Source organism: Cygnus atratus, chromosome 4 (assembly GCF_013377495.2).
Source record: "Cygnus atratus isolate AKBS03 ecotype Queensland, Australia chromosome 4, CAtr_DNAZoo_HiC_assembly, whole genome shotgun sequence".
NCBI lineage: Eukaryota > Metazoa > Chordata > Aves > Anseriformes > Anatidae > Cygnus > Cygnus atratus.
In genome coordinates this window covers 13482641-13507414 of record NC_066365.1, presented here as the reverse complement: position 1 = coordinate 13507414, position 24774 = coordinate 13482641, and the positions used below count along the sequence as shown (strand labels likewise).

The 24774-nt window shown below is 43.7% G+C and overlaps 1 protein-coding gene across 1 annotated transcript in view; it reads right to left on the bottom strand.

The window, feature by feature from the left end:
• ADGRL3 (adhesion G protein-coupled receptor L3) overlaps positions 1 to 24774 on the bottom strand; it is a 526793-nt gene that overhangs the window by 8946 nt on the left and 493073 nt on the right. The window contains exons 20-22 of the mRNA XM_035542902.2: positions 21043 to 21211; positions 18111 to 18236; positions 15543 to 15639 (exon numbers count right to left, since the gene is read on the bottom strand). Coding sequence (XP_035398795.1) covers positions 15543 to 15639; positions 18111 to 18236; positions 21043 to 21211 — 392 coding nt within the window. The remainder of the gene's footprint in view (positions 1 to 15542; positions 15640 to 18110; positions 18237 to 21042; positions 21212 to 24774) is intronic.

Genomic DNA, 24774 nt, shown 5'->3' with positions numbered 1-24774 from the left:
TTGCAGCCTCCGGACTTGTGCTTTTTAGGATCATCACGGTTGGGCAGGTGGCTGCTGAGACCCACCGTGTTTCCCACCATGGGCATCAACCCACGAAGCAAAGCCTCCTCCCTCCTTTTAGCTGACCTGCAGGACCACGAATCTATTAAGCCCTTGCCCCATTAAGACTCCTCTGGGATCCAAAGAGGCAGCTGACACAAAAACTCATCCCAGGGCAATCCCCAGGAATACTCAAGGACATATATTTTTTAACCTCCTGGGCTAAACCATTAGAGCAAAACCTTCCCAAGAACAAGCAAGTTTTTGATGGGGGTGACTACAGCCAGCCAGGACAGGGCTATCAGAGGGCAAAGAGGAAGGGAAGGAGCACAGAAAACAGACCACCACCTTTTCCCCAGCCTGCTGCCATGCCAGGGCTGTGGCAAGCCTTCCAAATATTCCTTCCCAGCTTCCCACACCCTGGCTTGGCCTCTAGTCAAACTGTTTGCCTTACCTGGCTGTCACCAATACCTGCTGGACCAAACCCAAACAAGCAATCGAAAAGCCAATTCCTCAAAACCAGCCACTCTCACAGCGATGCCTTTGTCACTTTTGGGGTAGGGGAGACCACCATCTGCTTCCTTTGGTGGTGGAGGTGGCCCTGTGGTGTGCCCTTTGCAAGGCACGTGAGGTTCAGGGCACAACCTCTTCTCTGCAAATAATTACCTGGCTTCTGCTTTGCAAACCCTCTGAAAGCTCAAACCAACAGAGTATCTAAAGAAAGCAAAAGCTGGCCAAACCCAAGGACCTCCAGAGCTCCAGAGGTGCCTCCCGCACTGCTCGTACACTGGCTCCATGTCCCATGATGGCACTGCTCTACGATTGCAGAGGATCAGGAGAAAGCAGCCTGCTGTCCTGCCCCTCTTTTCTGCTCCCCCCCAGCCCTCCCACCCCGAGGCACAAGGCATTAGCAGGTCACTTGGCCTTTTGAGCGCAGGACATGGTAAGAAGGCAGCACTGCATGAGGGCTGCATGCCAGGGAGGCTCCTCAACACATGCAGCTGGAAAAAATACTGTTGTCTCTCACCTGATGGTTTTGGCTATACTGATGAACTGTTGTGATTGGAAATAAGGAAACAAAGCTGTCTCCTGTAAAAAAACATTATATGAACACTTAACTAAGCAACCTTGAATATAACTCATAGTCAAATGAGTCAATCCTTTCTTTCAGGTAACGCATTTATCCATTAATCTCATGTACATGTGGGGTGAGGGACTGTAGGAACAACTTGCCTTCTTGCACTAGCTTTATACCAGTGTGACTACTAGCTGCATTAAAGTGTTTCTGCTTTTATGCCGCTTCTAAACAAGCTGGGCCATAAATGATTTGAAAAGGGACTCACTTTTGTTCAGGTAACAGGGATGTCCAGAGCTAATGCCAGTCATAAATCCAGAAGTGATATAATCCTCCCATATGAGATTTAACCCAATCTCCAAGTTGGTCACTGTGAGATTTAATAAGGAAGAGGAGGATATACCTGCCACGTGATTTCGAATGCTTTTGCTCGAGGCGTCTTTAAATGGCAGCTGCCAGAAAGAGCACCTCACTCGATATATTCCTAGTCTGATCTTGTCTAGAAGACAGGGCTCCTGCAACAAAGACAGGGATGCTCATGGGGTTTGCTCCCTGTGTCAGCCGGGCAGGTCGGACCGTTTAGCACCAGGGCTGCTTGTGCCACATGACAAGAGACAAGAAGGGACAGATCTGTGTCAGCACACAATGCTTGGCTTGCCTAGAGGCACCAGGGGGGTTCTTTGCTGCCCAGTGGGCTCTGAAACGAGCTAAATTCACACAAACCTGGCTCTTCTGGACTAGATCATTTCTGGCAACTTTTAATGGAGAGCCATGATTCCAACTATAAACACCACCAAAGGCTGAAAACTCAGAATAAGTCATTTTCTTTCTCTCAGGTGTGTAAAAGAGGATGCTTGGTATAACAAAACAGCCTGTATGCAGATACTAAGCAAAAATATTGTATCTTCTGCCTTTCTGAGGGCAAAGATTTTTTAATTTACTGATCTAAATGCTATTTGTGATGGCAGTGCTGAGTAATTCTCCTGATGCAAAGCCAAAACAAACCCACCCATAGCACTTTCTGATTGCTTTCAATACTTTTAGGCACTGGGCTGGGCCCTAAGGACTCAGCAGCAGGTGCGCTGGCCACAGCGAACTTCACCTTCTGTACAGGTCACGGAAAATTTAACCTCTGGCATCTTAAAAAGAAAATGGCATACACCTTGTATTCATTAATCTGGGCTCTTGTTTCTCCTTAGCTGCTTTAAAGCTGCAACAGTCCCTGCCTCAAAGGATTTTGAGAGAGAACTGCATTAAGGCTCCAGAGAGCCTGTAGTTAAAGCTTTAGATAAAACAATAATACAACAACCAAATCCCCATTATTGGGTTTCTCCCTCCCAGGAGGGAGAAAGGAAAAGGTAACACCAGCCATACATTTAAGTATCATCCTGCCTTTTTCATAACACTTTATCATTGCTATAGCAACCAGCAGGGCTATTAGAAAGGATGGATTAAGTCTGCAGATGAGGCACGAGCACAAGAAGCAGGTGGGCTACCAGACTATGACCCCGTTTGCATGAAAATGGCCTTGGTAATAAACAGCCAGCAAAGCTCGATAAAGAAAGCCTGGGATCAAAGCAGCGCTCTCTCCCTAAATACAAGGGAAAGTAAATAGGCTTATTTGACCCTATGTGCCACAGTCTCACGTGTGGGTGCACAGCAAAGACGGGCCACTGGTGCTGTGATAGCTGCTGCTGGCAATGGCCAAAGCAAGTCTGGGGACTGAAAGGCAGGAAGATCAGGGCTGCTTGTATCAACTGACTGCCCCGAATCTCCTCCTTCGCAATGTGTACCTCGGCAACTACCTGGCTTGAGGCTGGCAGTGTGCCTAACATCCTCAGCAAGCAGCGTTTGTCCATCACTTGTTTTTCTTTACTCACTTATGGCTGGGTCCTCAGCTCTTGTCCGCTTCTGTAGCATGACACCAACTTCTCCCAGCAAATCACAGAGTCCTTGCTTCGCACCCTTTCAGCAGTAAGATTCCCTACACAAATGATCCCTCTGCCATCTCCTGAAGCACCTGAGCCCAGCACGCAATTACCAAACGTGCTCTTTATTTGCTTAATTACGCTGGCTGGCTTCGGCTCAGCTGCCTTGAAACACCTTCACTTCTGCTAGCCAAAAATACCCTGCTGAAAGGAAATTCACTCCGTTTCCAAACCTGTCGTGTGTTGTGTGCATGTGGCCCTTAAGGGTGGGAAAAAGATGAGGCTTCAAACTCAAAGGCTCACCTGGGCATCTGCTTGTTCAGTGGGATGAGAGGACCACAACCAGAGCCCGTATTTAACATCAGTAGAGCAAGAATTTGGTGTTATGACCATAAGAGAAGGCTGCACCCTGTTAAACATAGGTAATATTTAGACACTAGCTAAAAGCAAAGGATGAAAAGAAAGATGACAAGTGTGTGTCACCAGACTCTAGATTGTATCATTCGGAAACAAAATTCAAACAATTTCTCGTGGGCAGCTGGCTGACAAAGCCACACAAAGGCATTTAAGCTAACTTGAATCATCTGCGTGGTCTGCTCAGCAGGAAGGGAAATGTATCCGAGTGCTCTTCCAGACTTTCTGAAAAATAACGTCATTCAGCATGGCCCAACCAGGCTGCAAATGGCTTGAGCTTGACTGCTTTAGTCTGGGTCATCTGTCCACAAAGATAACAACGCCCTCACACATCACTCTTGGCTTTCTATCTCTTCAATCCCATGCCAAAATTGGCTCTAGCCTTGCTATATGTATTTCAGCAGGGTGGGAACACGCTGGGGAAGGGAAGATTTCCCCAACACCCAGCAGACATGCCTGAAGTGCAGTTTTGCAGAGAAAAGAGACCAAAGCATTTAACAAATTGAATCTGATAAAGTAGTGAATCAACTGACCATTTCAAAAATGTCCAAAGAAAACTCCATGTTTTCCAAATGAAAATTATTTTTTGGTTGTTTCTAAAGAGTGGTTTGTATGAAAGCTGACTTGGACTTTTTCTTATGATGTCATCTTTTCATTAGAGTAGAAACAGAAATAAATAGCTTTGAAACAGCACATCTGAGTTGTAACAAAATGTTTCATTGCCTCTGACCCGGGAGTCCCCAAATGTAATTTTTCTTGGTCTTTTTTCATTGTTTCCCAAAGAAAAAAACAACAACGAAAACATGTACTGCTGTGTTTTTGGTCAACCTTAATCTTTCATCTTACTTCACATTTTCCCATCCATGCAGCTCTTGCTACTTCCATCCCACAGGGCTAGGATAGGGCGCTGTGCTCCCGCCCACTCTGCCTCCCGAAGCAGCCAACTTATCTTTCTGTCCACAGCCACCATAAATCAAGCACCTCAGCTTCTCACACTTCATATATTTGACTTCAGACCACCCTGCAGAGAGAACGGACCAGTCCCTGGGAGGTACTGCAGTGCCTGAACTACCAGCGAGCACAGGTGGCTGGCGCATCCTTGACACCAACTAGGTGGTTAGAGATGACTCTTTTACTCAGTGCTCATTTAAAAACAAAACCAACCAACCAACAACAACAAAAAAAACCAAACCAACAAAAACAAACAAACAAAAAACCACAACAGAACAAGCAAACAAATCTGCCTTATCCTAACCATAGTAAATAAATCATTTCCTTAACCTGAATGTTACTGAACCAATCTTGCTGCGCAGATCTCAGTTTGTAAGTTCTGGCTAGCTCTGTACATCACTTAGCATTAACTTTTTTATTCCGCTTTACTTCCAGGGAAAGAAAATATATTCAAAGCAGGTTTGTGTGAGTCAAAGCTCCAGTTATCATCGTGACTGTCCTTATCAGCATTCAGTAGTGTCCTTTACTGTATTACACACAGATTTTTCATGTATTTAAAGAATCCTGGTCTTCCACATGTTCTCTTGCAGTTTATTCAAACGATTAATGCAATTATGAAAAGTGAAATCACACATTTGCTGAAGGACAACAGGCATTTTCAGCATTTTTCCTGGTTCCCTTCAACGAATGCTCTGATGTTTAGATTTATCGAACTGTGTTCTTATAATAGCCAACAGGATTCAGTTAATAAACTTCAATAAACCTCCCTATTAAATTTCTCTCAAATAGGTTTGTTGTCACTTGCAGCATCTAATCTATTCATTGAGAAGCTATTAATACTGACTGCAGTGAAATGGAATTTCAGCAAATGAGGTTGTTAAGCTCTGGGCTATCCAGAGCTTAACAAAATGAAACATCCCATGCTTTTATGCAGAGACAGGGCAGGGAAAGTATTTCTTTTTCCCTATTTTCTTCCTTTCTTACGTAATGATTTCAGATGACAAAGCTCTGCTGGTTTATAATCTGCAGGCCACGTTCCAAACATATTGCTAGTCTACAGTGATTTATAAATATTTGCCCCAGGATAGAGGCCATCACTGCACTGATTCCTTCTCAACTGCTCAGAGCAGAAACACATTCCCAGAATGGGACATTTCTTTTTACCATTGCTGCCCCTTCAAAGGGTTTATAATTCTTTATACCGTGACTATACAAAGGTGCATTATCCCTCATTGTTCCTCTTTATACTTATTTCTCACTACTCCTAAGCTCTTACTTGTAGGGAGCCTTGCCTATGGCAGAAATTGGCCTGTACTTACAGGAATCTGTATAAGCAGCCATGCTTTCTTCCTCCCTCTTTCACAGTCATCATATTAAGATTGCTCTGCAGCAATACTCTGCTGGATCTAATACTCCCCAAAGCCCGCTCTGATTTCAGAAATTGCCTTGCCCTTACTTTTCCTCTTTAAATCTGATCCACCTAATGACTGAACTTCCAATTATATGGCTGTCAATCCTAAAATCAAAGCCAGTTCATAATATCTCCCAAAGGAAGAATGCCACGTCACTCACTGAAATCACTGCAACAAATCTCAGCTAACTCAGTCCCAGGCAGCAGAAAGGCAAAACAGACTATAAGACAATCAGCACTGGGATTCATTTCGCACGTAAGCAGAAATATGAGTTAAATTCCTTAAGTTTTGATCCTTGATGCAGAAAACCATAATTTTCCTGGCACAAAATGTATGGCTGACTGGAAAAAAAAAGTACAACAGAACAATAAAAAGAGAGAGCATGGCAATCGCTAGTCCAAAAGGATACTGCATTTACGTTACAAAACAGAAAATATTAATTTGCTTACAGCTACCTCAGCTCCCTGGAATTCATTTCTAGTTCATATGTAATTATCAGGATGGTTCATTCTGATGCCAGATACTGACATTTAGCCAAAACAACAGCCACTTAACAGGGTTGCAGAGATTTGTGCCTTGCAAACAGCAATCCCTCCCGGCTGATTCAGTGCAGCTGCACGTGGACTGCTTCATCCAAATACGCCATCCGTTTGGGTGTGGGACCCAGGTGGGGGTATCCATAGGGCCAGGGAGTGTAAGGGCAGGATGTATGTGCTCTGTAAGGGTTACAGAGAGGTAACAGAAAAAGCAGGGGGCACAGGGTGTGAAATCAAAGAGTTAAAACTTGGCCAGTTTCATCAGAAAAATGCCAGGGGCAGTGAGATGGTGAGGTAAAGAAACGGCCTCCTGCGCTGGGCAAAATGGATATTTCAGAGTCTTGACATAAATCAAGCTTCTGAAATCCCTGGGCTATTTCTTTTGGAGGATCTCCCCGCTGTTGTGACCACCGGCACAGGCATTTATGGTGCTGGGACAGCATGTGCTCTTGAGCACCGCTCTCCCCAGAAAGGGAGCAGAAGCCACAGCACTCATGAAACTGTAGTTAGACAAGATGCTGGAAAAGAGCCTTTGGGCTTGCTCTGGATTAGCAGATGCCTCTGGGGACTCTCACCCTGCTTCTTGCCCTTTGACTTCCACCAAACATCCAGGGGACACATAAACACCTCAGAAAAGCACTACTCCACTCTCAAGAGGCAGTCTTGACCATAAAGAAACAGAAATTGAACAGCTAATCATACGCCTGAGGTGGGAGGAAAGTGGGTTTTCATTGCTGTTGCTGTTTGTGGATAAATCAGACGCCTCCAGGCTCCAGGACTGTTGAAACCCTTGAAACCAGGGACTAAAGGACTAAATTTCCCAGGGCTGGGCTGAAAAGTGGGAAGGGAAATGCTCGAGGGCAAGGAGCACTGTGTCCTCTGGGTCTGTGCAGCACTGTGCACCTGCTGACTCAGGGGAGCATTGAGCATAGACACCTCTCAGCACTCTGCAAAAAGGACAGGCTCTGGGAAAAGGTGCCCTGGCTGAAAGCAGTGTTGACGATGAAATGAGATTTGCACATTGGCAGATGATGGTCTCCAAATGGTCACAGAGGCTGCATCCCCTACCAGGGCCATCCTGGGCTGAACTTCAAGAAGTACGCTGTATTTACTGCTCCTCTCCAGAAAACCCTGAGAATCACTAAAAAACTGAGCACAAAGCATCTAAAGCATCTCCAGGGCAAAGCTCAGCTTTAAACAGATGCACGTCTTGCTCTGCACCACGTCCCCAGTTGTGCAGTGATGGTACTGCCAAGGGCAAACTGTCTGCAGGAGACAGACACTTTCCTTTAGTCAAATTATTCTTGAACCGTTTGGTGCTTAGAAAGAAAGAATGTAAAGTAGTTTTACACCCAGGAATATTGTGATGAGTTCCCTCTAGGCATCTGCAGATTCATTCATGAACCAGGAAAGCAACCACAGGTGCCTTGGACGTACTGGCGGTCTGCTGTGCTGAACCTGCCTACGACAGTGCCATGATAGGAGTGAGGATAAAAGAAAAAGAGCAACCCAGCACATTCGAAAATGTGCTTAAACGTTGTACTGCTCACCATTAACTCTGCCCGCCAACTTGTGTGCTCATATAGCCACATCCTGCTAATTTATAATGAAAGCAAAACTAAACAACAAACAAAACAAAAAATCAACAGACAAACTATCTTTGTGAAAGACACGATATGAAAACTGACTGGCTTCACAGGAGAAACTGGAGCACTGCCTGCTGCTAACTGTAAAAAGAAAACAAATGGAAAGAAACCAGAGAAAGTATTTATTCTCTAATATCTTCCAGCCACGAGAAGAGTGATTGGTGTTACTCAGAGCAGGTAAGAACCATTTAGCCTGACTGTGATATATCAATTCATGGCGCCCTCCGAATATCCTATCGAGATGAGCAGAGGCATTCCCACCTCTCCCAGAGCTCAACTGCTCGCTATTTGTCTTATATGCAACATAAATTCGGCAGAAATCTGACTGTCACACTGGTCCCATAAATCTATCAGGGAGAGAATGAGCCACTTGAGAAAAGACTGACACCTGACAACGGTAACGTTTCCACAATCCACATTTCCACCTGCCCTCCACTTTCTCTAGGCACTGCCAGCAAAGGGTCAGCTTTTCAGTGGGCTCAGATGAGCAACAATCACTCTTTGAAGTGTATGGGGATGGCTCACCATGGAGAAATTATTTAAGCTCATGAACAGGGGCTGACACGGCTTGCATGGCAGCTCGGATACCTGCTCTGAAGCCAGCAACTGGAAAAAAATGCTGAACCAGGTTAAGCCATTCCTGGGCAGCTTAAGTTAATTTGTGGGATAGGAACTGTTTTTATTTATTTATTTATTTGCTGGGCACAGGCACTGGCAGTTTTGTGGGGTATAATTTGGTGAGAGGGGCAGAGGGATCAGCAGGAGCTGCTGTTAGCGTGGCTTGCTGGAGCTCCTCTACCAGAGAGGTTTGTGGTTTGAGATTCCCAGGGAATGTTGATTTTTTATTTTACTCTTTCTTTTTCTTTCCCTTTTTTACCTTTTCTGTCTGTCTCTCCTTCTAACCACACCAAAAGCCACTCTGTTTTCACTGCTGTATTGCCAAGTTATGTCCAGACAGTGACACCTACTACCACCAACCCTATGCCGACAGCTTAACCCAAGCATCTTCATCTCACCCTATAAAAGAGGAAAATCTGGGGAAAGCAACCCAAACTGACTCACTTTAGTATTTCTGTGCTTCCCTGGTGCTAACCTGCAGCTGCTTTTGGAGTGACAGCCTCCTGTCAAAGGCAGGATTTCACCTTCTGATGTGTTTCCTAAAGAAATATCTCCTAAAAATGCAGGCTGATATGGCCATCTGAAGGTAATTTAAAACTTCACCCACCCTCCCTAAAACACACACAGCCGTCCCTGCTGAGTTAATGGCACAGATAGGGTTTCAGCATGGAAATCACAGCTTAATTATATTTTTGGGTGGGTGGGAGGAATTTGATGGGAGATTTCATTTAGGAAACAATCAGGTCTCAGTTGGGTTAGAAATCAGGATATTAATGTTCTTCATTTTAATTTTCTTCTCTGACTCAGATTCCCACTGTTTGAATTTGAGCTCAATTTGTTCTGTTCATTATGAAGAAATCCACATGAATTTGACATTAAACTGATTATCCCTGAAAACAGTAGCAATAATTTCCCTTTTTCCTGTGTACGTTTCAGATTATGTCTTTGTGGTTGATATAAAAATACAGGGGAGAAATAATAAAGGCAAGGGAAATCAAGTATTTATTCTGAAGCACTACTTAGAAGCTGAGACATGCAATGACACTTAGGCATTTGGAAAGGAAATGCAAGGGACAGGGACAAAGAATGCCCTCATTTCCATTTTCCATTTCGGTTCATTTTCATGGGAAGAAACATGAAGTGAATATTTTGATGGTGTTTCCGGCCTTCATACCCCCATCCAGCATCTAACATTTCCTAGCAAGTCCATGTATGCGTTCACCTTTGCAAGCAGACTCCGGGGCCACAAGGAACAATTCATATTTAAGACTTGCCACCTTGCAGGAGGAGTTGCCAGAAGTTCTGGACTCCAATCCTGCACCAGCTTTCAGGGTTTTTCTGATGTTTCTGCCTTCAAGGACATGGGGAGCAATGCAGACTACCAAGAAATCTGTCTAGGAGACCTCTATGGATGAGGGTAGAGGAGACTGTGAGCACTGCTTTGGGTGTGAGTGGACTAAAGCGTAGAGCCAAAAGTCAAGGAGTGCACATACTCGTGTTTCTCTAGGAAGACTGGGACTGGACTATTATACTTGCTGTCTAGTTTGTAAGCCAAGACACACAGCACTGCAGGGGGAGTACAGCACTTGACCAAGCACAACAGACTTCTGGAGTAGTTTCTATTTTCTAAGAAATTTGGTTTCTCTATTCCTAGCTCATTTATTTTCCCAAAGAGGAAAAATCCACTGCTAATACACCAAGTATTACTAATACACTAAGTGCTTGCCACGAGTGAAGATACAGTTCCCCTTACCTGCTAACTTCAATGGACATACATAGCTCTATCAGCACATTTTCCTGTAACAAAATACTATGTCATACCAACAACAAACTCTTCCTTTTTCTCTAGTGCTCTCAAGTCTCACCAAAACAAGAAGCACTCCTTCCTTTAACAGATAACTCCCACTTTTCCTCTAGAAAAATACATCAAATCCCTAACTTGAAAACCTGAAAGGTAACAAAGTACCATAGGGTTCATGATGACTTTTTCTCTCTCGATTGTTTCATACCCTGGGAGAGAGAGTAATTACTGTATTACCTCTCACCTAAGACATGGATAAAAATAGGCTGGAGTCACATTGCTGTCTTGTGCTGACTGCTTGTTTGCAAGGTTGTCTAAGCTATCAGAGTGGTTTCTGACAGCAACGCTCCCGAGGTATAAACAGACCTGTCCCTCACGCTCAGGATGTAGACACTTGGATGTACCCAAGGCTAAGGTCCATGCCACACCACCAGAGCCCAGCATTCACATTTGCAGCGGTCCCCTGCAATCTGCTCCTCTTGCCATCAGCACAGTGCTGAGCAACAACTCCATTCCAACCCCATCCACGTGTGCTGTGCAAGCCCGTGACTAGATTTCAAAAGCAGAAGTGCAATAGAATTGGGAAGACAGTAATGATGTTAATTGCTTTTAATCTCCTGCTCTTTTTAAATACTGTCTTAACCCCAGGTACCAAAGCATCTGCTGTTACAACCACACAGTTATCTGCTCCGTCTTCTGATGAACCTAAGACAAAGTGAAGTTCTGCCTGTTGATTTCTCTTTATGCCTTCTACTTTTCAGCCTTCATGGAAACATTTCTAGCCAACAGTCCATCCTTCAGGGATCCCAGCATGGTTTTTTGGTCCATTTTTTCAGCATTTCTTCTGAGTGTCTGTATCAAGACCTCTTAAGCCTCCCAAATGTCCTATAGGCAAAGGAAGACTTATTTTTTCCGCTCACAAGGTGATCAGCTTGGTTCAGTTTTTATCCCACTCACCTTTTGTGGCTCACTCTGAAAGAGCTTCCAGTTATAACTTCAACACTGTGAGCATGCCCAACCCTAGCACTGATGGGACATGTCTGGCTTGGGCAGGCTGTTCCTCAGATGTTAAACAACCACATCTGGGATGCTAATTCAACACTGGTCTAGAGCTCCAGCATTACTTTGCCATGTGGCACTTGTCCGAGTTCAGCACAGCCCCACAGCCTTGGCTCAGGTGTAGCAAAGTCTAAATAACTCTGCATCAGAGGAAGCAACTTGGGAGACTGAAGTCAGCTGGAAGTCATGGCATTCATATCCCAGCTGCATCAATTCCTAGTCAGGCAAGAAGAATAACAAAATGCAGGCTTGGGGACTTTGCAAGCACGCTGTTCCACAGTGAATTACAGTCTAGTCATGCCTAACATAAATAAAGGGCAGTCCTTGCTGTGTCACACATGAGATATAACAGGACAGGAATGCAGAGAAAAACAGAAACACTAAAAGGATCATGAGCACAGGGAGATGAGGAAAGTCCCCAAAGTAATGTCTGTGCTTTTTATCTGGCAGGGATTGGAGTCACGGACAAGCTGGAGGACCACTGAGACTAAGTCCTTGAAGCAGCAGATCCATCTCAAATCTTCACTGCTGGGAGAAGCACAGGGTGGATGTGAAATAGATGGCGGAAACATCCAGCCAGACCCAAGTGGGAAAAATGAGGGCAAAGTTGCAGAGCTGGAATGTGAGGAGCAGGAAGGCCCCTGGATCCTGAAATGGAGTACATGTCTACGGGATGGACTGGCATGGTCTTCCTTTGACAGTAGAGGGGGAAATCCACAGCCAGTTTCTGTTCCCTTCCTCCTGGTTTCAGTGGTATAACTATCCCAAACCCGCACACTAAGCTACGACAAGAAGCAAGGAGGAACAAAGCCTGAAACATTTTACACTAATCTATAACTAGAAGCTGCCTTCAGAAAATACCTGAAATGCTCATGTACGTCTTGGGAGTCAAGAGTGAGTATAACTTTCATTACAGAACATGATACATCAGGCAAGTTTGGGTTTACGTCTGAAATTCCTGGTAGGATAAAAATAACATCAGGCAAGAGGTGAAAAAACAACGTTACAGCCAACGATTTTGTGGGGAGGTAGCGGGTGAAAGAGGGGCTGGAGCTGGAGAAAGCTGTAAGCAATGTGACTTCTGCTAAATCAGAAAAAGGTACATTTACATGTCCAAAGGAGGGATGCGCCAATACAGGTATGATATTCCAGACATGCCTATGAGATTCATGGAAGAAGGAGAAAAAGGGATAGGGTGATATAGGTGATGTTAATCTTAAAACAGGAAAACAGATAGCAAGAGCAGACTTGCCTGGGACGTTAGCAAGCAGCAGGGGGCTGCAAGTGCTGTGAATGCGATCAAGGAAAAAAGGCTTCAATGAGAAAGTACCCAGTTAGAGGAAGTTTCACTGCTTTCCACTTCCATGACAGGAGCATGAAAAGTCAGCGACAGCTTAGGAAATGTTGAGTCAGACCAGGAGCTGAAGGATGGGATGATTCTGCAGAGAAAGGATAATATTTTTCCCTACTTTAGAAATTGGGTTGCTGTCTGAAGGTTCTGGGAAAAATACCAGTGCACAAAGAATGTTTAATTTGGGATTACACAGACAGTTTCATGTAGAAGGTATCTAGTCTGGGAAGCCTAGAGAGAGACTTCTGACAGGGTACACAAGCCTGCTGTAACAACCTCAGGCAGGGAAAGATACCAGCCAGACAATTCAAGGTTTGTACTTGACTCCTCTGAGCTTTAATTGCACACTTGTAAATAAAACATTAATGAAATGGCTCCTTTAAAGCTTGATATATATTAAAATATTAAGAGGAAGACAAGAACTGTGAAAACCACATTGCCCCACTGGTCCGTTCAGGCTTCAGCTCCCTCTGGAGAGATTGAAGAAATAACTTATGCTTTATGCAGAGCCCTAAGACCATGAACATTTCTTTCCAGCTGGAATAAACAGGATAAAGTGTGAAATATCTGGGGCCCCGTGCAGCTGGATTCCTGTTGATGTCAGGTGTATTTTCCTAGCACAACTGACCGCCTGCTGCTTCAGAGACACTAACTCCCAAGGAAATGTTTTAACCTCCATTTTGCAGATCTGTCTACCAAAAAAAAGAAAGAAAACAAACAAAACCAAAATAAATAGTTTGCCTGCTTGTGTGAAAAAGAGAGAGGGGTGCCTCTGCGTAATAGTACAATTTATTCAAGTCGCTTAAGTTTCCCACCGAAAAGGCAACCCTTTGAAGACAGTTACCAAGCTGTTTATGCAGTCTGTGGAGAAATTCAGGCCCTTTGGCTGATTCATCTCATCCAATGGCACACAACAGAAATAGCCAGATGAAATCCACTTTGAAGATGCCTCCCCCAGCAGTTCATTTCCCAACTGACCTTCCAATAACAGGTGCATCTAGCTACGGTCTCTTGCCACACTGGGATGAAGATTACCCACTTAAAGCCTCTTGATAGCTTTCCCAATTTATGGTCATACTCCCATATTTGCATGAAAAAAGCCAAAACTGAAAAGGGAGGGATACCTTTCTTCTTTCAACAAACCCAAGATGATCCTGTTTGCCAGAGCACTTCCCTTTTTAGCCTCAGCTGCATCAGAGAACAAGGAAAAATCTGTGCTAACTAGAGGAGTGAACATTTCATGCAGAACACATTTTGGTTTGCCACTGAGACTGAGTGATGGATGGCAGAGGGGAACTGTGGTTCTTGCTGTAACCTTTTTACAACAACTGATCCCCCTCTAAATTAGCCCCAGAGAAACCTGGTTGTAGCTCTCCAGTCTTTGATGCAAAGATGTAGAGAAATGCAAGGGCAACACACATGGATAAATCAATATGAACAGAGGCATTTGCAGTAACGGCATCTTATAGCCATCTTCATCAACAAATCTCCAGTGCAAAATGAAAATATACCGGCACAAAATCCTTCAGAGTGGTTTGAGGGATAAAATAACCTCCATGTTAACCACACTGCCTTCCCCTTTGCACTGATTTGGGCAATATATGTAATGTTCAGAGAAATTAATCATATATCCTTAGTTCCCCAGCACTCAGTTGGCAATGCTACTAACAGCACAGTCAAAATCCTTCAAGCCTATCCTTCTATTATTACACAGGCCAAATTTGCCCTGAAATCAGTGGGAATAATGGGTGAATAAAGACTGAAATAGAACCAAAGTCCCAGTTCAATTTTCAGTTGAGCTTTTCAGTCTGACCATCAGCACTGGAAATACTTTTGACTTTCACCGTCATGAGAGAACAGGTGGGCCCAGTGACTCAAATTCTGCCCCCTCTTAATTCCAACATAAAGTGGGTGGGCACTAAAAGCAGAATTTGGCATCTAGTTTCTCAAAGTTGAGCATTAAAGTAATTGCACTGGAGGTGAAACAAACCAATCTCTGAGGCTTTTTTTCTCGTATTCCCATACTGTTGTTTTCCCATAACTCACTGAAAAGACTTTTTTCTTAAAAAAAAGCTGTTCAGATTTCCTCTGGTGCCAGGCACCACATTTTGTTTGTCATGCCTCTATTTCTGTACTTCTCTGATAGCCTTTCCTCCACAGATGTCTGTAAAGTTCACGTTAGTCAGTTCTTCAGACTAGGTATTAACATCGACGCAGACCATTTTGTTCCAAGCACACAGTTTTCCTTACGTATGTGCTCTGCTGTTCATTTTTCCTTCCACAGAGATGACAGAACTGCTATGTACCCAAGGCAATCACAATGTCTATGATGCTTAACACAGGCTGTACAGTACTGTGACGGCCCATTTTCACCGCCAGCAATGAGGTCTAACACCTCAGCAACTTATGGCACTCAGAGTTTGTCTGGGGGAAGGTGGAGGGTTTTTTTCCACTTTTTTTTTTTTTCCTTTTCCTAATTCCCTTCTAGAAATGACAGTTCTTAAAAATGCGTATGTAAAAATAGAGAAAGAAAAGAAAACAGGAAACAACCACCACAAAACCTCCTCCCACTTAATAACGTAACATGTCTTGTGTGAGTGAATAAGGTCTGATGCCATCTGAGGTAAGGAGAGGGGAAAAAAGGGGCAATATATTTTAGACTCATTACAGCCATCACAAGAGTTAGAGATAAGAAAAATAGTTTATAATTACCTCTGTTGAGTGAAGCTGAACTGTTTATATCTCCAGTAATAAAGGAAGACTCGGACTGCTTTCGAACTGTGTCATTCCACATCCTACGAATCCGGCTCTGAAGAGGGATTGAACCACAGCAGGTAATGAATTTTTAGCAGCTGCAGATACATTTCTTTCTGCCTCACTAAAGATGGCTATTGGCATGTCTAGCTCAGGATGAGACTTGTTTCTATCCAGCTGTAAGCAAGCAGTTGCTGTTTCATTATAACCCGCCTCGTGTATACCAGACACTGCCTGCCTGACTTCATAACACAAATGCCTACCTCAAATAAGATGTGCATAATAGGATTGCTTGGATTGCTTACATCTTAATTAAAAAAAGCAATAGAAATCTCATACAAGATGAACCCAGACCAACACGAGCTACAGATTTACCAATATAGCACCCAATAACTGAAAAATAACTTACACAGGGAAGCATGCATGCCTCCTGTATTACCTTGAATAGCCTGTGTCTAGTTTTTGCAAAGTGTAACAGAACAGTTGATGTGTGTCCTGGTGTTCCTGAACGAATGGAAGTTTTCTACAGGTACGATCCATCTTGGGGAATACAGGTATGAATAACTTCTGTTCCCCTACTGAAAAGTGTGTTGATTTTGCCATCTGTGGTATAGCTTCTGCTGCTGGGGAAACAGTGTCCTGAATGTCCTGGCCTTCTGTTTTGTTTCTTAGATATACAGTGAAGCATCTACCTCCATGGCTTTTACACCACTGTCTTGCTCTTCCCCATGTAGACCTTGCAAAAAATCAAAAAGTCAGCTACACACATCTCGTGAGTGGTCCAACTACAGCCCCCTTGCCAAGGGGACTCACCTCACCTCAGAGACTATGATCGATGCATCCCATGGCTGTGTGAAAATGCTGCTAGGTTGTCCTGGGGATCCAGAATGCTGTTTGCCACTGTGACAGACCATGTTTTTTGTAATAGCTAACAAGACAGTGCTCCCTGTAGTGGAATTGTAGCCATGCAAGATCATCCAGGCCTTACTCATGTGGTCACAGCTGGAAAGTGTGTCCTGCTCTACTCGTTAGCTATGTATTAATGGCATCTCCTAATCACGCATTAGCCCTCTAGAAATGGAACCACAATGTAACATGCAGCCCATGCACTTTTATAGCAATTATTTTTCACCTGGACATTTAATCTGTTGTATTCCTCTGACATGATACATGTGGATTAATTATTCTGTATCCTAAGTGCTTCTCAGAGGTAAAAAAAGGATCTAATGAGTTTTGCTCCTCTTAGACTTTTCTAGTCATTAGTTAGGGGTCAGAGATACTAAACAACTCAGATCTCCATCCACTCTCTGAGGTTTCTCCTGCCTGTGATAGGACTCAAGCATTTCCCTCCTTTCCAAGGACAAGCCTCTAAACGAAAAATAATCTGCCTCTGTACTTCAAAACTCCCTTGCAACAAGGGGGTTGCTGCCAGTGGCTTTGAAATCACCCACCTAAATGTTACTGGATACATTATTGTTGTACATTATTGATTACTATAGGATTTGATGGCCTACTGGGGAGAAACCCCATATTCTATCACTGCTATTTTCCCTGCATAACATCCAAACCTAAGTAAATGTCAAAGTTGAGCTCTTGGATGACATCTTGGAAGCCATAGAAAATAAATAACAATTTGCTCCAAGACATAAATCGCACATTATGTTTTCCTGGGAGGTTATAGACTGTTATTCGCTGCATGTCTTTCATAATTTAATAGTTGAACTGTCATGTATAATTACTTCCATTAGTAATACTGAATAAATTTGTGTTTGGTTCCTATTGATTAAGAAGTAAGCTTCTTCATTTTATATTAACTGTTCTTCCATAAATCTGTATCTGTGTGTACAAGTTAGCTTGAAAATTACTAAGTGTACAATCTACACAAACCCCGAAATTTAGATGACCAGAGCATAAAAAATCCAGTGACTTAGTAAAATAATCTGGCCCCAATGGATTCTCTTAACAGATCTATAAACTGAGGAATATCGAGTGAGGCAACGGAATTGATCAAACCACTGAATGCCATAAAGCCTTTCACTGTGAAGGGCTGTAAGACTCTTGGAGTCCTTTTCTAGCAAGAAAAATACTTGTTATTGTATCATTCCTGTACGTGGCAATAGCAGTGACAAGAACCTTCAGATTCGCAATTGAAGGACATTCCAGGATGTGGAACAAAGCTGACAAAATGCTCCCAGCTCCTGATCTCCATGGAAAGCAGGCGGTGCAGCTCAGGTTATGAGCACTCACCTGTCTCTGGGAGGCAAATTTGGACTTTTTGTTCTCCTTGCAATTATTTAGAAAGTTCTTGGAGAGGCACTAATTGCCATCACATCCCAAGAGAAGCAATCATGCTGAATTCAGGTCTGTGAAGGAGGGAAATCTTTGCAGTGTGCTGGGGATAGCTCTAAGGCAGCTTCTTGCTGTAATCTGGGAGGGTGGGGCATGGAGAAGAGCTTCCCACCCAACGCAAATGATACTGGTGTAGAAGTGCCAAGCGTTGGGATGTGCACAAGAAGTGTGGGTTACCTGTGAGCCTGTGGAATATCTTCCAGGTGTCCGTGACCCCGAGGTTTTTCCTGAGCCAATAGAGCTCTCTGTACTTTTCCCACTACAGCAATGCGTACGCAGGCATTTTCCATACTCTTTACGTACCTAGCCAAAGAAACAGTAATGGTGGTTAGCAGGCAGCTCCTCCTCCAACCCACAGCCTTAGGATTTTCAACACAGCCCCTGATTTTTCCTTGGTGGTTCATTAAAACGATAGCTGTTGCAGGGAAGAAGCCCATCACACCTTGCAGCTGAATGCTCCCAACATGTTAGCTCACCATTTACGACGGCATAAGGAACTGCTTTTATGCAGCAAAGCTGCTCGTTGACACCAGTTGGTTGTAGCTACCTCTGAGGCACATCAAAGGAGCACTGGAGAAACTACAGATACACTATTTATGACTGAAAATTAATATCCTCATAGATTTGATGTAAACTGGCATATTAGCTCATCAAGCTACTAGAAGTTATTGCTTCTGGCAAGGGACTACGAAGAAAAAAAATCCAAAAGAAACATATAAGAGCTATTGATTTTTATTTTTTTTTAATTTTGTTTCTTTCAGTCAAATTGAAATTTGAGGAAACTGTACAGCCAGCATCCCTAGTGATTATATTCACAGGCTGTAGGGGTGGCTGGAGCCACAGCACAGCACAAGCCAGTCATGTTTTAAATGGGCACTGCAGTCAAACCTGGGCAGCTCCTCACCTGGAGTAAAACCTTGCCACCTTTTTGGGAGCTACACTGAGCTGGGCCAGGGCAGGAGCTAAGTTGCAGATCTGAGTACGTGTGATCTTAATGGGCAACGATACCCAGAAAGCAGATGGGACTTGACTGAAAATGAACAGACTGTACTGAAAAGTCAAAAGCCGGTCGTGTTGCCCATTGATGGGGAAAAAAAATAAAAATACATGCCTGCCCAAAACACCAGTTGAGGTTACTTGGAGCATGCAGTTAGCTGTGAAATTTCCCCAGACCGTCTATGAGCATTTGAAAACTCTGTGAAACAACTGTTTAAATAGCAAATTACAGCTTTTTCATTAGGCTTTTCCTTAAGCACTTGAGACAAACACAATACCACGAGTGCCCAATATACTTGAGTGCCTAATCAATCCTTTGCTGAGGGAAAATAATTCAATTGCTTTAATTAGCCACCCACTGCTTGCCTCTCTGCAGCTTTTTGCTGATTTTCTAGTCCATGATAGATAGGAAAGGAAGGGATTTTTTTTTCTCCTCTCAAATAGTTCCTCCCTCAGCTCCTGGATCAGAGAGATGCACCCCCCCACACAGCCAGGTACCGGCTGCACTCTTCTCCCCTCTATGTAGCCATAAATCAGGAGCAATCCCACAGTCATCGGGGATGGTTTAAGAGTGTAGACTGGCTTGAGGGAGAAGGGAGCATGGGTTTTGAGTGTCAGTCAAGCACCCCGATAGGCAAGGAGTACAGTGCCGTGCTGGGATGCCGTGCTAGGGACTGACCCTTTGCGAGGCAGGTTGGAGGTGAGAGGATGGGACAGTGAGAATGGTGCAGAAATTCACACTCCTTGTCAGAGGGGCACCTGCAGTTTTAATTAGCACTGGTGAAGCTTCCTACATTCTTATTATCATCTTGCCTGGAAACATTCTTGTCAAATGCTTTAGGATCATCAGCATTGCATTTGCATCTAGCTAAAGCTTTAAATTGCACAAATCTGAGATGAAATGGCATGCAACAAAACTCTGAACCACGAAAGTCTTCAGATTCAAAAATGATGTTTTCGTATGGCTCTGCAGATCCTCCCGAAGCACCACTTGCAGAGTGTACTTGCTCTGAGGAATTTCGTTTCTGTTCTCCTAGGCCAGTTCTCACTTCCCATTCAAAGCTATAGGAAAACGTGTGATGCAGAAGAAAGCCTGAGGCTCTTGGGTGAAGAACAGACCTCAACCTGACCCTGACTTTTCCCAGTAAGCCATTCCAGCAAAAGCCACTGGTCACACTGGGAAACTGGGGCCCAGATGTACCCACATCTCTTCCCTATGTTTATCTTGGATGAAGAAACTGGCCTTTGAAACCACGATGTACATTGAAAGTTATCAGCAGACGTGCACAGATTGGGAGGGCTCTGCACTACTGAATTTCAGTGGAGAATAAAATGGTTCTTAGAAATATTTACTGCTGACTGCCAGAGGCTGTAAGTTTGATGTATATATACACAAAGATTTTTATTTTTCTTTTTTTTAATCAGAGTTTACCTAAGTTATTCCACTGTTATCTTGCAAATGTTAATTGGGGCATACTTCAAGCTCCACCAAGAAGCACTTACTGTGCTTGTTTCAAGGAAGATTTTCAAAATCCCCCATTAGGACCAAGCACTGAGAAGTCGAATGAACTGTTGCAGAGCATAGGTCCTTCAGTCCTTAAAAGAGTAGGGGAAGCAGTCCCTATTACATACTTCCCCCAATATATACTGCTGCAGAAAGGGGTGATTCCCTGCAGGGCCCAAATGAAGATGTAAAGCCTCATTTTGCTGTGAGAGCACTCAGCCACACGAGGACCCTCTGGATGCCTGTGGAGTCGCTCCCATCATCTCACACTGGCACACGGGAAAGGAGAATCTGCCCGAGAGCAGGCAAAGCCCTTCTACAGGTTTGCTACCGTAAAGCCCTGCAAACCGTGAGCTGTCTCGTGTGTTGCCTCCACCACACTCATCGCCAGCGCCCCGGCTGCTGAAATGCCACCGCCACATATCTTCCTTATCACCTCATCCCCCTGCACCTGCAGCTTTCCAGCCTCACACACCACCCTTGTTAGGTGCAGAGAGACAAATCTGCTAGATAGGAATTGAGGGCACACAGATAACGTTACGCTGCGGTTGTTAGGCAACAAAACACACCATTACCACCGCTTTTGCCACTGGGAACCGTCTGTCTTACCTTTTTCTGGAGGACACAATGGAAAATGAATATAAACATTCCCTGCAGAGAATTGAATATGGTGAAGAGATACGCCATGATGACTGTGCTTTCATTAATATACATGAGTCCAAACGCCCAGGTCAGTCCTAATAGGCAGAGTAGAGCTATTGCACCTATAACCCAGGACCTATTAGGAGAAACAAAACAAAACAAAAAAAAAAAAAGGGAAAGAAAGGGATTGGTTTTTTGTCTACAAAAGAAGGCACATGTCTGCAAACAGGGAAGGCTTTGGCTGTGGTTTTAGCAAAAAGAAAATAGCATATCAATATGAGTTGTAGGAATTTTTGTCTTCAGTTGGATGCAGTTTGCAAGTCTTCAAGCTTGAGGAAATATACAGAAATGGAAATGTTATGAGCATGGAAATTTATCATAACCAAAGCATATTTGTATCTGCAATGTTTCTGGATTTTTGTTGTTGATGTTGTTTATTTTTTTTAATGTAAAAGCAGTGCTTATGTAAATGATATGTAGATGCTGGTTCTGTACATGGCAGGAAAAAAAGAAAACAAACCAACCAAAACAACAACTCTACGTGTCACTTTTTTAGTGTCCACTGGTTTCACTGGGGCAGGATTGCCAGCTGGACTAGCTGCTTTACCATTAACACCAAGACATGTTTATTGCTCTATTTTAGCTAGTCTCCCATATGCCTGTGAGCCAGACAAACAACGACAAGCAGGTGGGCAAGCCCTCACCTCCTGCTAGATCAGCTCCACCAAAGGAGGCTCTCTGTGACCCTGCTTCACACTTCTTCCACCGTGTGATGAGGGAAATACATATATATAAACATCTGTGCACTCTCACACCACGTTTGCTCCAACAGCAGCTGCTGCCCTGAGAAAAGGAGTGCCAATCCTACTTCACATCAGCTGCAAAACTACGATTATTGCTTGCTCTACCCCAGGACGGATCTGTGAGCAGGGGGCAGCCACTACCTGGCCCAAAATATTCCTCAAGCAAACAGAGGCAGGTTGTAATTTTGACTTGCTTTCTCCCAGCAACCTTCTGCTAGCATAGACAGTGTCCCACTGTCCTTCTGCTGCGCCTCTGGGAAACGGTGCCTGGCCCCCCTGTGGAGATGCCAAGGACAGGCGGAGGAGCCAGGGACGAGGGATGGCTGCTGCATGTCATTTTATTTTTTTTCAGATGGATTTTAGGCAAGCTTTAAGCCCAGCTGAGATGGCAGGAGAAGCATTCCATGTCACCGTACTAAATAACAGTTAGCCATGTGCTAAATTAACTCCTCAGAGGCTAATCTTCCAATTCCAGGACATGAGGTAAAGTGTGACAAGAAGGATAGGGACAGAGGGGGGACTGGGTCCTGCTCCTAACCATCCACCTTATTTCCACTTACTAAACTACCTACAGCATAAGGGAATAGCTGCTGCATAGAGGACAGAGTCAACTTCCAGCTGGAAAGCACAGCTGCATAGCAAGCAGCGCTGTGAGCATCCCTTTGCCCTTTCCCTCATGACCTTGATTTTCTTCTCTCTACCCCTGGCATAAACAGGTATAAAATCATAAAAATGAAAGCCGTGATACCCATCAGTCATCCCCATTCTTTGCTCCCTTTCCTCACCATTTAACCCTTTGGTTCCCCAGAGCAGACAAGCCTGCAGCCAACTGATAACTCTGCTTCCTTGCCTGCCCCGAAGCAGCCCAGGGTGCTACAAAAGGGCTTAAATGACCTGCCTAAATTTTAACTCACTAAGACACTTCAGCCTCGTAGAAACATGTCTGGAGTTTGGGCATATTTGGTTTTTCGTCTGCTAAGCAGGGCATGGGGCAGGGGAGAGAAAGATAAGGCAGCAGCAGCTTAGGGGAAAAAGAAGTCATGTGCAGGGCAGGCTGACAGTCTCTATGGCAGCTGCAGCTTCAAATCCTCTTGCTTTCAGCAGGGCTTGTCACAAACAGAATCATACTGATGTCGTATTAATGTTCACTGTTGTTTTTCTTTAGGTATTAGAATGAAAATACAGCATTATGTCTTCCGCTGAAGTTTATAAAATATGTATTATTTAACCACATGACCAGCAGAGCTCCCTAAGGTAACCGCTTCCTTAGACAGTTCTTTAAAAATCACTATTATGTATCTATCAGACCAGAACAGCTCCTTTGAAGCATTTCCAGTCAATCCTGCTAATAAATATTTACCGTGATGCAAATTGAAAATGCACTCTCAAAACACTTCGGGAAGGTAGCCACTAGATGAAGTTTACAGATTTAGCCACTTGGTTTATTATTCTCCCTGAGATTCCACCATCAGTGAGAGCACATTATCATCTTAATTGCAGGCCAATTTTTAAAATACAATTTTTTTTTCTCCTTAAAAAACAACCAACAAACAAAAATAAATGAAGTGGAAAACACCATTTTATTTCTTCCCCCTTCTCACCGTGATTAAAAGGTTCCTACAGTGTCTTTCAAAACTGATCCACAGGACATCACAAAACTATGCTGCCCTAAAGTGTAGCCAGCTCTTGAACCCGATCAAAGAGCCTTTGGCTGCAGCGGTGCGCAGGAGTGAAACAGTTATTTAGCAACGAGAGTGGAAATATGCTACCTTCAGTGATGGAAAGGAATCTTTGGGTTAGAAGACCCTCAACAGGGCAAACTGTACGAGATACAGGGTTGTGCTTCAGAAAACAGACCTGGAGATAAAGAGGGCATGGAGATTACTTTGAATGGGTCCGTCCCACACCCGCAGAAAAAAGAACCAAGCAATGAAAGAGAATGTGTGAATAATGCTGCAGGAATGGACACAAAGGACTCTTCACCAGAAGAACAAACTGAAAGTCTACTGCAAAGTCGATCTGCTTCTATTTTGTGCTACTGTGCTTTACTTTTTGTTTGCAGGAGAAAAAAGCACGGATGCCCTAAGGCACGTAATTTCTAGGCATTTTTGGCTTGCTTGGCGTTTTTGTTTTTGTTTTTGTTTTGGTGTGGCTTGTGGTTTTTGCTTTTTCCTTTGTACAGACTTGCTGTTGGTTTTTCATGTTTTTTTTTATTTTCTATAGTGCAATTTTGGAGCAATAAAGAAATAAAACAATCATGTTCTCATATAATTGAAAATTAGAGGCGTACAATTAGGGACAATTGGGTACTCCAGTGTGTAAGGAGACTGTGCACTGAATACAGATTAGCATGCACTGCACCCATTAACCAGAATGTGAATCGTGTGGAGTACCACCCGTGTACCTTTTTTAAAATTTACTTCTGTATTTGTATTGTCATAAAGCACTTTCAGTAATAGAGCACAGTGGACTGGAAGGTTGCTATTGGTATAACAAGTCTGTACGACACAAGATTAATCGGGAACGTTCACCTTGAATTCAAGTTATGCCCAATCAAAGAACATAAACCAATACAGCGGCAACTGGCTGGCGATACGTATGCAGCACATTTACTCTGCATGTTAGCTGTATGCCTGGCCATTTTCCTGCACAGTTTGCTCTTCTGCCTCAAATGTGAATGACAGAAGCTTTAATGATTTTTCCATATTGATCTGACAGCTGGTTCATGGGACCACACTGATAAATGAAATTTATCAGCCATTCAGGTCATTCTTACTTGATGAAGGGTCTGTTATCCTCATAGCTAAAGAATGCGTAGACATAAAGACAAGAACACCAACATTAGAAATATAACGACGTATAGAGAATATAGCTTGCTGCTAGTCCCCCCCCCTTC